The 14,308-nt window shown below is 37.0% G+C and overlaps 2 protein-coding genes across 3 annotated transcripts in view; one reads left to right on the top strand and one right to left on the bottom strand.

The window, feature by feature from the left end:
• The window catches only part of LOC145693139 (uncharacterized), an 896,225-nt gene that overhangs the window by 804,443 nt on the left and 77,474 nt on the right, over nt 1-14,308 (top strand). The window lies entirely within an intron of this gene.
• Nucleotides 152-3,266, bottom strand: LOC145691801 (uncharacterized). Of its 2 annotated transcripts, none has more exons than XR_014132552.1 (2): nt 2,650-3,266; nt 152-781 (listed from the first exon to the last, which is right to left on the bottom strand). XR_014132552.1 is itself a non-coding variant. In XM_081767113.1 (2 exons), the coding sequence occupies exons 1-2, from the start codon at nt 3,078-3,080 to the stop codon at nt 575-577; spliced, it is 417 nt and encodes a 138-aa protein (XP_081623239.1). In that variant the 5' UTR covers nt 3,081-3,266; the 3' UTR covers nt 152-574. The 2 variants fall into 2 exon arrangements, 1 of the variants encoding a protein (XP_081623239.1); XM_081767113.1 differs by having other exon boundaries at nt 2,871-3,266.

The raw sequence follows: 14,308 nt of genomic DNA, 5'->3' as shown, positions 1-14,308 counted from the left end.
ATCTGAAGTTCCCAACGTCGGATTACAAAATATCTTGTACCTATTGTGTTCCCCTCATCGATATCTATAATAATCGTAAAAAGTATTTGTGATGCTAAACGCTTCATTCCAACTGATAATCTTATTTGCGACAACAAAATGACACACATCATAGTGCATAAAAGTTTCTGTATTTTGTTCACTTTCCTGATTATTTCACTATTCAAAAATAAGATATATAACTGGGAGAGCTTCCTCCCAAGAACCCATTTCAAACTTCCATCAAATAATACTACTGGAAATATATGTTTCCACGGCCCAGAAAAGTTATAGTTGATTCATATTTAAAGCTCCAAACCAAGACAATTTTGTTGTAATTTTAATTGGTTTTGGTAGATTATTCAAAACTTCTTTCTTCTTTCATAGAATGTGCATGTTGATCTTCATTTGTGCTAAAATAGGATGAATCAGTAGCTTCTCATTTAAATCACTAGCTTAAACAATACCATCAAAAAGCACTTAAAAATTTCCTTCAAACCAAACCAAAATTTCATAATCAACTTTGTAGAGTGGCAGCAACTAAAACAGTTAACCTTTAGTTAAAATGGGGCAATATATCCTTAGAATAAGCCAATAGTTTAGAAACCTTTTCAGAAACATAATGCCACGTATTTTTAATCCACTCTGCAGCCATCTGTAGTTGCTCTGGAGAAGGTACAAGGGATTTACAAAACTCTCTCAGCTGTTCCACGTAAGAAAGTCCTGTTTCAATTATTACAACTGCTTGTTCACTAGAAACAACCTGAAGAAGAAAACTGGTTAGTAAAATCATCAGGAGAATCGAAAATGTTGTTTCCATTATTACTGCTCATTATCTATACGTAAATGGACTTTACATTGTATTTGCATGACTACTTTTAAGATTCACATTAACAGAGAAGGATATGCGGGACTTTTCGATGTGTTTTGTTCCTGAATTAATGAACATAGTTACAATTGTATTAACACAGATTCATATAATGAAAATTATTTTTCTTAAAAAAAAAATACCAGTTGAAATAAAATTAAACAAAAATATTTTGATGTAAATGAATTTTCACACAAACATACACAGATACATATAAATCGATACAAAAGACCTGTTGAAAGGCAACCTCCTCCTTAATACAGAATTTGAAGGACAAAAATTCTACTTTATCATTATCTGTCAGAGCCGGACAATAGGTCGGGGTGAAGCGTTGAGGCATCACGAATGTTTTTCATTCAATTAGATTTCAATGAGAGCAACACAATGATACAAAAATTTTTGCGATCCAACTTTCGAAACTTCACATAAAAGCTTCTCAAGTGTCAGTGAAATCACCGTAAATTGTGATTAGTTCAAGGTCCGAAAAGAGGATCGAAAATTTTTAAATCGATTGTATTTCTTTCATCGATATCTATAATAGCTATGAAAAACATTTTGGATGCCACAATTTTTCTCATGTGGAAGTAGAAGTGAAATCACTCAAAAATTGCAAGTATCTCAAATTCCGTAAATGGTCGGATGATTTTTTTTTTCCTTTGTATTTCTCATTGTGTTTCTCTCATTGAGAAGCTATATTTTGTTTAGATGTGTAGCGAAACTAGTCTGAGACCTTTACAAATTCTATGAAAATTTGTATCACTGCGAAAACCAACGTGTTTCACTATCCTCACTTACGAGTATACCCACCTTCTCTGCATGTTTGCTGCTTTCGATAGCATCCCCGCACTACTGCCGGCCCACCAGATTAGCCCCATTCTGACTCAGATAGCATTCATTAATTTTAGTGGTCATGTAGCACAGGTTTGTTTGTGTTTTCTTGTACTGGTTTTATTGCATATGCCTGGACGCTATATTTATACTCAAATCGAGAAAGAACTGTAATTTTTTAAGAGTTACTTATACTGGCCCCCTTGAACTAGATCTACTTTCCGTCAAATATTGTCATGTTACCCAGTGCAAATCTTTTGAAGAACAATAAAAGGAAATTAGTGAAATAATTATACCTAGGTAATTTTTCAACAAAATCAGATCGAGCAATCACTTCGACTGGTATGCCAAAACTTAGTCCGCACAGTGAAATTATTTTTAATGTTATAAAGTTTCTCAAGTGAAAGTGAAAGATCTGCGATTATTTAGAAGTAGGATTGCATTTTTTTATCATCGTGTTCCTCTCATCGAGATTTATGGCAATTATAAAAACGTTTTTGGTGATACAAAGCTTCTAAAGTGAACGCGGAAGAGAATTGCTATTATCTGAAGTTCCGAAAGTCGGATCACAAAATATCATGTACCTATTGTAATCCTCACATCCAGATCTACAATAATCGTGAAAAGTATTTGAGATGCCACAGCGTTTCACCTCAAATGATAATCTTATTTGTGAAGACACAATAATACACAGCATAGTGTATAACAAAATTTTCTGTATTTCATTTACTTTCCTGCTTATTTCACGATTCAAAAAATAAGATACAACTGGAAAAGCTTCTTCCTAAGAACCCATTTCAAACTGCTATCAAATAATACTACTGTCAATATATCTTTTTACGGCCCGGAAAAGTTGTAGTTAATTCATACTTAAAGCTTCAAACCAAGACAATTTTGTTCAATTTTAATTGATGTAGGTAGATTATTCAAAATACCTTTTCCTTCATAAAATATGCATGTTGGTCTTATTTCTGTGCTAAAATAGGATGAGGCAGTAGCTTCTCACTTTAATCACCAGCTTAAACAAAAGCATCAAAGTCACTTAAGAACTTCCTACAAAACAAACCAAAATTTCGTAGCTTTGCAGAGCTAAAACAGTTAACCTTTAGTTAAAATTGGGCAATATATCCTTAGAATAAGCCAATAGTTTAGAAACCTTTTCAGTGACATCTTGCCACGTGTTTTTAAACCACGCTGCAGCCTTCTGTTGTTGCTCTGGAGAAGGTACAAGGGATTTACAAAACTCTTTCAGCTGTTCCACATAAGACAGCCCTGTTTCAATTACTACAACAGCTTGGTCACCAGAAACAACCTGAAGAAGAAAACTGGCTAGTAAGATCACCAAGAGAATTGAAAATGTTTTCATTATTACTTCTCACTATCTGTACATGAACAGATTTTAAATCGTATTTGCATGACTTCTTGTAAGATTCACTTTAACAAAGAAAGGTATACAGGATTTATACTGACACTGTTTTATTTTGGAGTTAATTAACCCATTTTTCTTGCTGTTAAATTGTAAGCTTGTAATTTCTTTGATAGAACAATGAATAGCATAGCAACATATTTTATATAACATTACTATATAGTTCCATTGTTGGATCAAAAGATCCAATATATTTCAGCCAAAAAAAATTGGATGTCTTACATCTCGAGAACTACATACAGTGTAGCCAAACCAGAACTATCACTTAACTCAGTATGATGTATTTAATCCGTAAAAAATACGAAAACTCGATTTTGGGGCAGTTCAAAATTTTGGTGGCTCCTGACCAAAAAAATTCAACTATTTCATTGAATCAAATATTGTCTTGTATGCCCCATATATGGAGAACTACATATAATGTAGCCAAACCAAAACTATCACTTAACTCAGTATGATGTGTTTATTCTATATTTAAAAAAATATGAAAACTCGATTTAGGGGCCGTTCAAAAATTTTGTGGCCCTGATCTAAAAAATCCAATATATTTATTTCATTCAATCAAAAATTTTCTTTTACGCCTTATATATCGAGAACTACATATAGTGTAACCAAACCTGAACTATCACTTACTTCAGTATGATGTGTTTATTCCATTAAAAAAAAATACGAAAACTCGATTTAGAGGCAGTTCAAAAATTTTGTGGCCTCTGATCCAGAAAATGCAATATATTTCATTCAATCAAACATTTTCAAGTAGGCCTCATATATGGAGAACTACATATATTGTAGCCAAATTAGAACTATCACTTAACTCAGTATGATGTGCTTATTCCGTAAAAAAAAAAAATATTGACCAGTATCGCAATCTTTTGATGTTTTCTTTTTATCATTCCTAAAGTTCTTGTTTTTAGTACTAATACTCTGTTTATAGTTTCTTCAGGTGATTGACAACCAAAAGCTCGGAATTAACCTCGCGACGGTCGATACATTAGATTCAGTTACATTAAGCATTTTGGTTTTTGAAGATTAATATGAGACACTTGAAAATGCCCATGTTAAAAATAACCATGATAATATGAAGAAAAAGATCGTTTTTGAAGTTTTGTCTTCTATTTAAGAAATGAAAACAACCCATTTTGTACATTTGAAGTGATAGTATTAGCATAAAATGAAAAATAAATATCCAGGAAAGAGACGTATCAATTGAAAGAACTCATGAAGCTGAACAAGTTGAACATACGTGCAAGCAATCCTTCATTCGTAATTTTGAAGAAAACCGACGTAGATGAATTTTTATGAAACTAAAAGATGTTTAATTCGTCACTATCAAATACAGCTCAAAAAAATAAAGTGATACTGATGATAAAACATTCCTTATCAAGTCATTCATTATAACGCTATCAAGAGGAGTGTCCAGGGCCGTAACTTGTGGGGGCAGGGGGCAACTGCCTCCCAGGGAAGCTCCCTACAATTCGAGGGGGCCCATTTTAAGAGAAAATTTTCTTACTCCACACACGATACGAACATGAAATTATAAATGAAGCATCAAACAGGTTCACTACATTACATAAACAAAACAACACACAAAAGGTGGATAGAACAAAAATGAGTCGTGGGCCCATTTCGGTAAAAAAAAAAAAAAAGAAAAGAAAATCTATTAGGGGTCCTAGAAATAATCTTTATTGTTACGGCTTTGAGATTTGTCAATATTGTCCCCTTAATTAATTTATCGTATATGGAATGGGCTCTGGGGCGTAACTAACGACCCTGCAGACTTTACCATGCAGGGGGCCACAGGCTCCGGGAGGTCCATAAAGAGTAAGAGAAAGATGAAAAGAGGGACACAACAATTAGAAAAATCATTTTTTTTCTAGGGGGCCCAAATACGCGTATCAATGCTTGCCCCCCAGAAAAAAAATAAGTTACGGCGCTGGGAGTGTCCTTACCCTACGATAACGATATAATTATCTAATAGCTGAACTTGCGCTGTCTACCACAACGTATAATTCTGAGCATGAATTTTATTATAGATTTGAGGTGAGTTTGTGGCAAACTAAGAGAAGTTATATATAATGTCAAATTTTTCCTCTTATAAATCTGTATGCAAGTACATCTCATTGCAGCTCTACAGGCCTTTAATGTGACCAGCATTCAATAGGATTTGCCATTCAGATTAAAGAAAAGTGCTTGCAATGTCCGCCAACCCGCTATATGTAGCTCTTATACTAATTTCCTAAGATACTGATATCAAGATTAACAATGCCTCAGCTACAACGTTAAGCTTATGGGATCAAAGCAACCCATAAAATATCGAACAGAAAAATAATGTCACGGTTTTTTTTTAACATTTAAATGAGAACTGGCAAATTTGAAATCAATCAGCGAAAACGGCACGTTTCTAGAGCTTGTAGTTTCCTAAATTTCATTGTCGATAGACATTGTCCACAAACATGCCATACAAACGTAACATATTAATATAAACTAGCTGAACCTGTTCTCTCTACACAGCACACCATTCACATATGAGCATGAATCTCCTTGTCATTCCTTACATCTGTACATGTCCCTTTACAAACTTAAGTCAAAGACGCCTTGGTAAAAATAGTCAAGGGGTACCATAAAGGGGAGATTTTTTGGATTATTTTTGCAATATCTCGCACCGTTTGCAAGATTGAACACACTTCCGGTTGGAGTTTCTAATTTATGTATGATCAGCGTTTTCTTTCTTCTTGCATCCAGTATGTAATAAGCACATACATTACATACACAATTAATTATAATGTCATTGATATATGGTGTTCATTGGGAAAAACACTCCTAATAGTAAAGATTCATCTTACAAGTTAGGCTGGACAAATGGTAATCCTTCGTTTTTCATTATCATTTGGCCATGAAACAAACGTCTGAGAGATATACGGCCCCTGTATACAAGTATGTGGTGCTGGAATGTATAACCCCTAAAAAACGTAATAAAGACAGGGGTGTAGCCACGGGGAGGGGGCATCGGGGCCAGGTACCCCAAATGATTTCCTGGCCCCCCAAATGACCAGCTTTAAAGTTTACATATAATTTATAATTTGTGGTAAAATAATATGGAAAAATACTATTTTACCATACCGATCGAAAAATAGTATGGTATCTTTTCCTTATACCAATCGGAAAATAAAATGGTATATTTTTGTAACACCAGATTACACAAATTTACTGCGATTTATATAGAGTTTGAAGACAAACGTTTTATACTATAAATACGACCATTAAACAAAGGTACTAAACTAATAAGTAAGTCCATTATATTTTTATATGCAGTAACTAGTGTTTTAAAAAACATTTTTATCAGATGGAAAATTTGGTGAAAAATAACGTTTTTATTTGAATTCCATTCGCTCTTTTTAATGCTGCTTGTTGCAAAATAGGAAGTGAGACATAGCTGTTAATAAAATAATTATATTTCTAGTCACAATAAAAAAAATAAATACTAGCGAACCTGCACGTCCTGCGCTTTATTGTCTGAGTGATTGAATGTGATACAAAAGTAAAAATATTTATTGCTAAGAAATTAGTTTTAATAATATCTTTAGTTTATAATATCTTTAAGCATTTCTCAATAATTACTAGAATTTAAGACGTCCTCGAATCTAAGATTCACCCGAATTTCGCTGGGTTAAATTAAGGAAAGTAGTAATATGTTCCGTTTTTACTATTACTAAAGCTTTCTTTGATATTGGGAATTTTCGGTGATTTTTATATATCCCTCTTTCCTCCCCATGTTGCGGGGCACGGCCTGATAAAAAATATCCCAGGCCCGAATGTCATGTATGTTAAAAATTTGATCAAGATTGGTTGGGTGGTTCAAGAGTTATTGTTCTATTTATTTTTATACATTATTCTCCCCTCCCCTCCCCTAGCTTCTACAGTCAAAGTGAAAATATTAAAAAAAAAAAAAAAAAAACACTTTCCAGGCTCGAACATCGTCTATGTTGAAAATTTGATCGAGATCGGTCAGGTGGTTCAAGAGTTATTGTTTTATTTATTTGTATATTTCTCTCTCCTCCCCTCCTCCTACCCTAAGTTCTACCGCCAATAACTCGAGTTAATAACTTACATGTGTTTTTGAGACTTTTTATTGTCTTATTGATTTTTAATAAACAAGGCTACGGGTTGGGCAGAAGCCCACTTTCACTCGAGCCCTCCCTTCGCTAGCATTCCGGGCCTGTTAGTTACACCACTGGTTACACTGAACGAGAACGAAGTTTTGAAATAGTTATAACTAATCGAGCAATATCTTAAGGGATTTTGAAGACGGCACAGCCCATCCGGAAATTTCCGGGTATCCGGGAGGCCCAGTCCGCCTTTGACTACAATTCAGTGTGAATGGAGAAACCAGTCGGCCCCTCCATCTACTTGGGAAGCACGACAAGTTGGGTCGGTGGGTTCCACATGCTTTGACTCCGCACCAGAAGGCAACGCGAGCAGACACCTGTGTTTCTTTGCCGTCTCTTCTGAGGAAGGAGCCAATCCTCTACAGCGTGTTGACATGTGATGAAAAGTGGGTCCTGTACGAAGCTCCACGGCGCCCTCATCATTGGTTAGCATCCCATGAACCGGATCCAAAACAGTCGAAACCAGCACTACACCAGAAGAAGGTCCTGTGTGTTTTGTGGACTACTCGCGGCATCTTGCATCGGGAACTGCTACCAGCTGGTCAGAACATCAATGCAACTGTGTACTGTCAGCAGTTTAGCAGTGTTCAAGAAAAACTCAAAACTCTGGAGTCAGCATTTCTGAATCGCAAAGGGGTTCTCATTTTAACTTTAAAAAAAAAAATATGTAAATAAATAAAATAATTGTAATGTAATGTTGTAATTGACTATTTTGTGTTTTTGTGTGATGTTCCCTTTCCTTGAGATTACATGCTATGTTGAATGTATCACTGACTAGTGACACCGAACCTACTGGGCCCGTATGGGCTCGTCATCAGCAGTCACTGATACACTCACCAAGCCAATCATCTACGGAAAATAGAACTCAAATTTGGCCCGAAATATAAAGCTTCCAAACTCTCTTCCATCTCGACTCACAATCCGATATCCAGGCCTGCAGTTCATCATCCACATCCCATCCGGAAATAGGTTGTGAACCACGACTACAGACACAGGACACCGACCTCCGAGTGGAGCTGGCACTGAGCACAAAGAAGATCTTGATGTTGTCTGTGAAAGCCCTATCTGAATTTGGGAAAAAAAAAATCTCGAAACAGAATTTTGTAATTAAAAAAAAAAATCTAAACTGAGATTTTGATAGAAACTGATAAAATGAGAAATTTCTACAGATTCGGTTGTTTTCAACTCGGTCACACTAAGGAAAGTCTCTTCCCTGAATTTCACAGCTATTTCATTTCCCCAGCAAACTATTTCTGTACATACTGCTCTCTGTTTTGATCATGCTTCGCATGCATACCAAAACCTCAACTACGTATTTCTATGACTTCTTAAAATTACAAGCTAATTAGATTTAGTATTCGAAAAGAAAGATGCATTCACGGCTAGTAAGTTTTATTCTTTTCCGAAATATTCATGAATGTATTATTGGACAAAATATTCATTAACAGGAAAATATTTTACATTGAACTGACGTACCCATCAAAATAAAATTTAATAAAATCGATTTCTATACTTTTCAGAGCCGAAACATTCTTTACTTTTTGCTCATATTCTCGAAATATCCATATTCTTTTAATATTCATTTAATATTCTTGCCTTCTAGAACATTGACATTGTATCGACACGCAAAACAGACAAAAGGACACAATAGAAAATACAAAACACTACTGAAAAATAATAACTTCACTACCTACATGTTGTGGTTAGCTTATTTTGCTTCTGTTTACATATTCTTTGGTGCTTACACTCCTCCGTGCATCGAGATTGTGGCCGGCGTAGAGGATTTACGCTCTTCGCGACCTCTTTTCAGCTCGGACCCACATGACAATCTAGCACAGGCAAAACATTCAAGTACATATTGACATCACACTTAAACCTAAAGCCCTAATCTAACTAATCTAACTTAACCTATACAAGCATATATATATTTAAAAAAAAAAAATCACACATATATTTCATGAAGCACCATACTTATTTTGCATTCTATATTTTGTTTTGTTTTGCTACCACAATCCTACCGAAGACGCAGTGGTTATTTTCGCATCAGTGTCGCTCTGAAATATATTGAATTTCTTTAAAAAAAGAAGGAAAAAAGATATTTACTAGTAATTAACAAAATTGCAATTTCTAACTTGATGGGTATCAGAATTTTAAAAATATTACGTAGGTTTAGCCTACTGATGAAAGTTTTCAGTTATCGGTACGCGAAATGCATGTACCCTTGCACTTGACAGTAGCCGTGAAACTGACACTTGTTTACATCTTCAACATTCATAATCATTCTATTTCAAAACCAAAGAAAACATGCCAAAATAAATAAAAGTTGAATTTCGAGCAGAATTACCGAAATGAATACTTTCTAGATTTTGGGGAATCAAAAACATCTTTTCATCACTGGGGAAAATGTGTGTGTGGTACACACATTTTCTTGAGATTACAACAATCGCTCTGTGCTGAGATTTTAGCTATCTTTTTCCCCCCCATCGAATGAAAACACGAAGTCACATTGCCTGAATCTACATGTGTGCGGCGTTGAGGGAAACTTTACGAACTTAATGCTTCATATCACGAATATTACACTTACACCAGAAAATATATTCACACATGTTTGTCAGAACAAGGAAATTTTGAAGCCAATTACCTGGATTGAGTTTCACTTTCACTATTCCTTACTTACATGAATCCTCTTCTTCACAGCGACTGAACGGATATATTAAGAACAAAAAAAAAGTTCCTGACGACTATTCCACCCGAGATTTCTGGGAAACTCGTAAAACGTGGTCTCAAAACATTTCTAGGATACTAACTCCTACAGCACCTATCCAGAAAGAAGCATCGAGCGTGGCTTAACTTCTTCTTCCTCGATGTCTGCACCACTACTCAAAGTTCTCTCTCCTTCACCGTCTCCTTCTGGCTTCTCTTAGGTTCTCTGGATGATCGAGAACGCAAAATTTGCTAAGGAGCTCATTCCATACCACTAGACATCTACAGGCTAGTATCCATTATGTTATACGAAGTCACTTCACAGTTGGACTATTTCTGGAGTAATAATCTGTTGAAACACCAAACACCGTACGTTTATCTCTTACGACAATTTTCAATATTCGCCAAAACGAAGAATTTAACACAATTTAACGTGATCACAAATTATTCCACTTTTCTGCAGACGTTAAACACTGCACGTCTGACTCCTGAAATGGCTGACGCCGTAAGACAAAGAGTTACAAGAAGATGATCCCTAATTGGAAGATAATCATGACGTAATGATCGGATGATAGGCTTCTGTGCGAAGATCAAAGAGAACCGAAATCTCAGCCGCAGCTGTGATTGTGGATTATCCAATCAGATAATTTTACTTCGAAACAAAGAGATGCACCAAGAAGAAATTATGGCTGACTTTATTAATTTGGAATTTTGAAGAAGATTTTACGAAATAAAATTTTTAGCTTTCTTGTGAAGATTCCCTATGCCGAAATATGAATAGAAATGAACTGAAAACCATTGAAAAAGCTGAAATATACACTTATTTGTCTAAAATAATAATATATTCATGGATAAATGCGTAAAATATATAAAATATAATTAATAATCATGTAATCCTCATATACTATCTATCGAAACGCTCTGTTGTACTAAAATTACGCAAAATTCTCGACCTACTGTTCTTCCACTATAAAATAAAAGTTTCTCTTACACTGTAAATAAATTTTTAAAATTTTCTACCAACATACAAGGTGCTCAAAAGCATCGGACCATGTTACGTTATGCTGGGCATAAGGTAACATCCTCCGGGAGCTTCGGAGAAAAAAAAAATCTGAACTTATGAGTTCTTCTTAAGTTTTTTTTTTTGTTACTACTAAATTACTAGAGACTATACAAGATAAAACATCCCTTTTTTTTTCTTTCTCGATTCTAATTACAACTATACATTCTAATCAAGCCTAACCTAACCTTAACCTATAAACTAAGTTTTCTTTTCTTTTTTTTTTCATCCTTCTAATAATTCCTTTCTTTTCTCTTCTGAGCAGCGAAACAGTTTCAGATTGTCAAAACTCTGAACTCCTATGTTTTCTCCATGCAGAGTTTGCAATCTCGCCGAATTTCGAGATACAGATACCACTTGGTAAGGTCCGACATATGTGTGCATAAATTTAGCAAACACCTTTTTGGGTATTGACGATATATGATGAGTTTTCACCATCACCAAAGAACCTTCTGTGACGATGTCTTGCTGTTTCCGCAGCTTTCTCTCCTTCTTCGGTTCTGCTGCCGGAACAGAAACTACAAGTTTCTTGTCTTCATTTACTTGCACCGTCTCTTTGGGCCAAATGAAGTTTTCCTTGAAGCTCTTGGATGCTGAATACGTTAAGAAACGCTCCGCTGGAGTACATCCGAGAGCATCACACCAAGAGTGATTGCACAAATCTTGGGCTGCTTTTAGAAAATTACTCCATTTGGACTGGTTGTCACTGCAATATAGGCGGAGAATGCGATGAAGGTCACGATGTCTGCGTTCGATAATGCCATGTGAAGCCGGATGGTATGGCGTGGTAAGTATATGTTTTATCCGGTGTTTTTGACAAAACTCTTTCCAGACGCCCGATAAGAACTGCGGACCTTGGTCACTCACCAAATACTTCGGGTATGGTAGTTGATAATAATATCTCTTTTCCAGGACCGCCACAATCTCTCTTGTGTGTGCCGTCCGAAGAGGGAAGAAACACACAAAACGACTGTAGACGTCCAGGATGGACAAGATATATTTATATCCCTGGCTCTTAGGAAGAGGCCCGACCAGGTCGAGGCATTGCTTCTCAAAGGAAGAAGACGCCTCAACATGACAGGGCTCCTTTCTAATCACCCTGTAGGAGTATTTGGTTCGTGCACAAAGAAGGCACTCTTGAATATACTTTGTAAAAGTCTCACGCATACCTCTCCAATGGAACATGGCCTTAGCGAACGACAAACATCGCTTCACTCCAAAATGGCCTTTGTTGTGAATTGCCGAAACAATATTTTTCACTGAGCTGGAAGGAATGACCAGCAACCAAACAGAATTTTGAGAATTTCTGACGTAAACTAAATTATTCTCCACACGTACCCTAGTATTGTTTTGACAACCCTTCCAAATGGCATGTAGTTTTCTACAATCCCCGAATTTCGGAAGCTGCCAAAACATTGAATTTTGAATTTGGAAGGTTAGAATTAAAATCGAACGAGGTTGTTACCAAATTGGAATTTTGACTACTCGCTAACCGATCTTGTTCTTTCTGGGGAGTTGAGGAATCCACATCGCAGTCCACACTCTCCCCTAATGAGGGCTGCGGTATGCATTTCCCAAACTATTTCCGTTCGTTTCTGGTGGCTGAGCCATCGTAGGTACGAATGTCGTGTATTGCGGAGGCCATCCAGTGGACATCGCCATGTTCACTCCCGGGGAAGAAGTGGACGTGGGAGCCGCCACTCCCCCTCCAGGAAGTAAATTCGGCGCGTATCCCGGATATGCTTGCGCTCCTGCTGAGTTCATCGCGTTTGGCGCGCATGTCTGAGATGTACCCCGCGGATACCCATAACTCATCGCTGCTGGATAGTAGCGTTGGTTGTACCCATACGGAGCATTCCGATTTCCATTACCATCTCTTACCCAATTCGGTCTTCCTTGATTGGGCCATGGTCTTCGAGACTGAAAATTCCTTCTTCGACCCCGGTTTCCGGAAAATCGGTCATCTCCTTTGCCATTGGAACTTCCTTCCTTCCTCTTGCTTTCGTCTTCCTCCGTCTGAGACGAAGTATCTTTGGTGGTTTGTTTCCCTGACTTTTCTGTCTTTTTGACGACTTTCGCCTGACGCACCTGAAAGCGTCTAAACTTCTTATCCGTGACCGGTTCACTAGGCTCTGGATGTCCCTCTATCTCAGCTATTTTCACCATAAGGTGTTGAATGTTCTTTGGCTCAACAGCCCTCAACAACTTGGCATCACCAGCTGGTAAGCAATCCAAGACTATCTCAATCAGTTCGGTTTCATCCGGGTGTTGTGCCACAGCATAATATTCTGCTACAATTTTCCACGCGAAGTCCGTCAATCGGCTGTACTTCGCTCGATCGTATTTCATTCCCTGAATGAACTTCTTTTGCAACCTCTCCATTCTCGCCAAAAAATAGTGTTCTCGGAACAGACGCACAAAATCCGCATAACTATTAATGTCTTGACATACAGTCTGAAACCATGTCTTGGCCCCAGCTGTTAAGCAACAAGGTACCAAGGGTAGACGTTCGTGTTCTGATGCCGAAATTACCTTAAAAGTTTGTTCCAAATTTTCTAGAAATGTTCTAGCCAAACCGTATTCACCAGAAAATGTGGGTAAGTGATTTAATTCAGAAAGTCTTAAATTTAGCGTTCGCTTGCCAATGCCTTCCTCGCTTCTACTGGGGTTCACGGGAGAATTGTGGCCAACGACGGGGCTCTTTGCACCCAAGTGATTTTGACCGAAAATGGAATAGTGTTGGTAATTTTGTCCAGAAGTTAAGTTGTCTGGCATTGATACCACCGCGTGACCACACATTCCCTCCTGAACTCCAGCACACGAAGGAGTCATGTCTGCTACATTACTAGAGGACACCACATGGTTCAACCGACAACTAGGATTGGAAAATCCTGACACCTGAGGCGAAACTAACAATGGATTCGACCTCCTGGACAACGCCTGACAACCTATTGTCTCAACACAGGACGTATGTGACTTGTTTAAGTTCAACGTACGTGTAGATAATTCAAAGGGAAGGACATTTGTGCCGTGAATGTTGGTCGGCTGACAGACAGAGACAGTCACCGTGGGAATAGTACGAGTCTCCCCAACTGAAGAGACCGGTACATCCACTTGGATGTCTGACTCGGTCCCGTCAGACTCGATTTCATCACCGACAACAAAGTCTCGCGCTCGTTTACGAATACACCGTTTATCTTTTCTTTGGTTTTGTTTTTCCTCTAACGTCTGAATCCTGGCTT

The sequence above is a fragment of the Thermobia domestica genome, chromosome 8 (genome assembly GCF_964235325.1).
Source record: "Thermobia domestica chromosome 8, izTheDome1.hap1.1, whole genome shotgun sequence".
Lineage (NCBI taxonomy): Eukaryota > Metazoa > Arthropoda > Insecta > Zygentoma > Lepismatidae > Thermobia > Thermobia domestica.
The sequence above is the reverse complement of the archived record's forward strand: the minus strand, read 5'-3'. Positions and strand labels throughout refer to the sequence as shown.

What these genes read in the sequence shown, in the direction of transcription:
- LOC145691801 (XM_081767113.1), bottom strand. Translation starts at nt 3,080, where the DNA reads ATGAAAACATTTTCAATTCTCTTGGTGATCTTACTAGCCAGTTTTCTT. An exon ending in GGCAAGATGTCACTGAAAAG is followed by an intron (nt 782 to 2,870) that starts GTTTCTAAACTA and finishes TTTCTTCTTCAG; the next exon opens with GTTGTTTCTAGTGAACAAGC.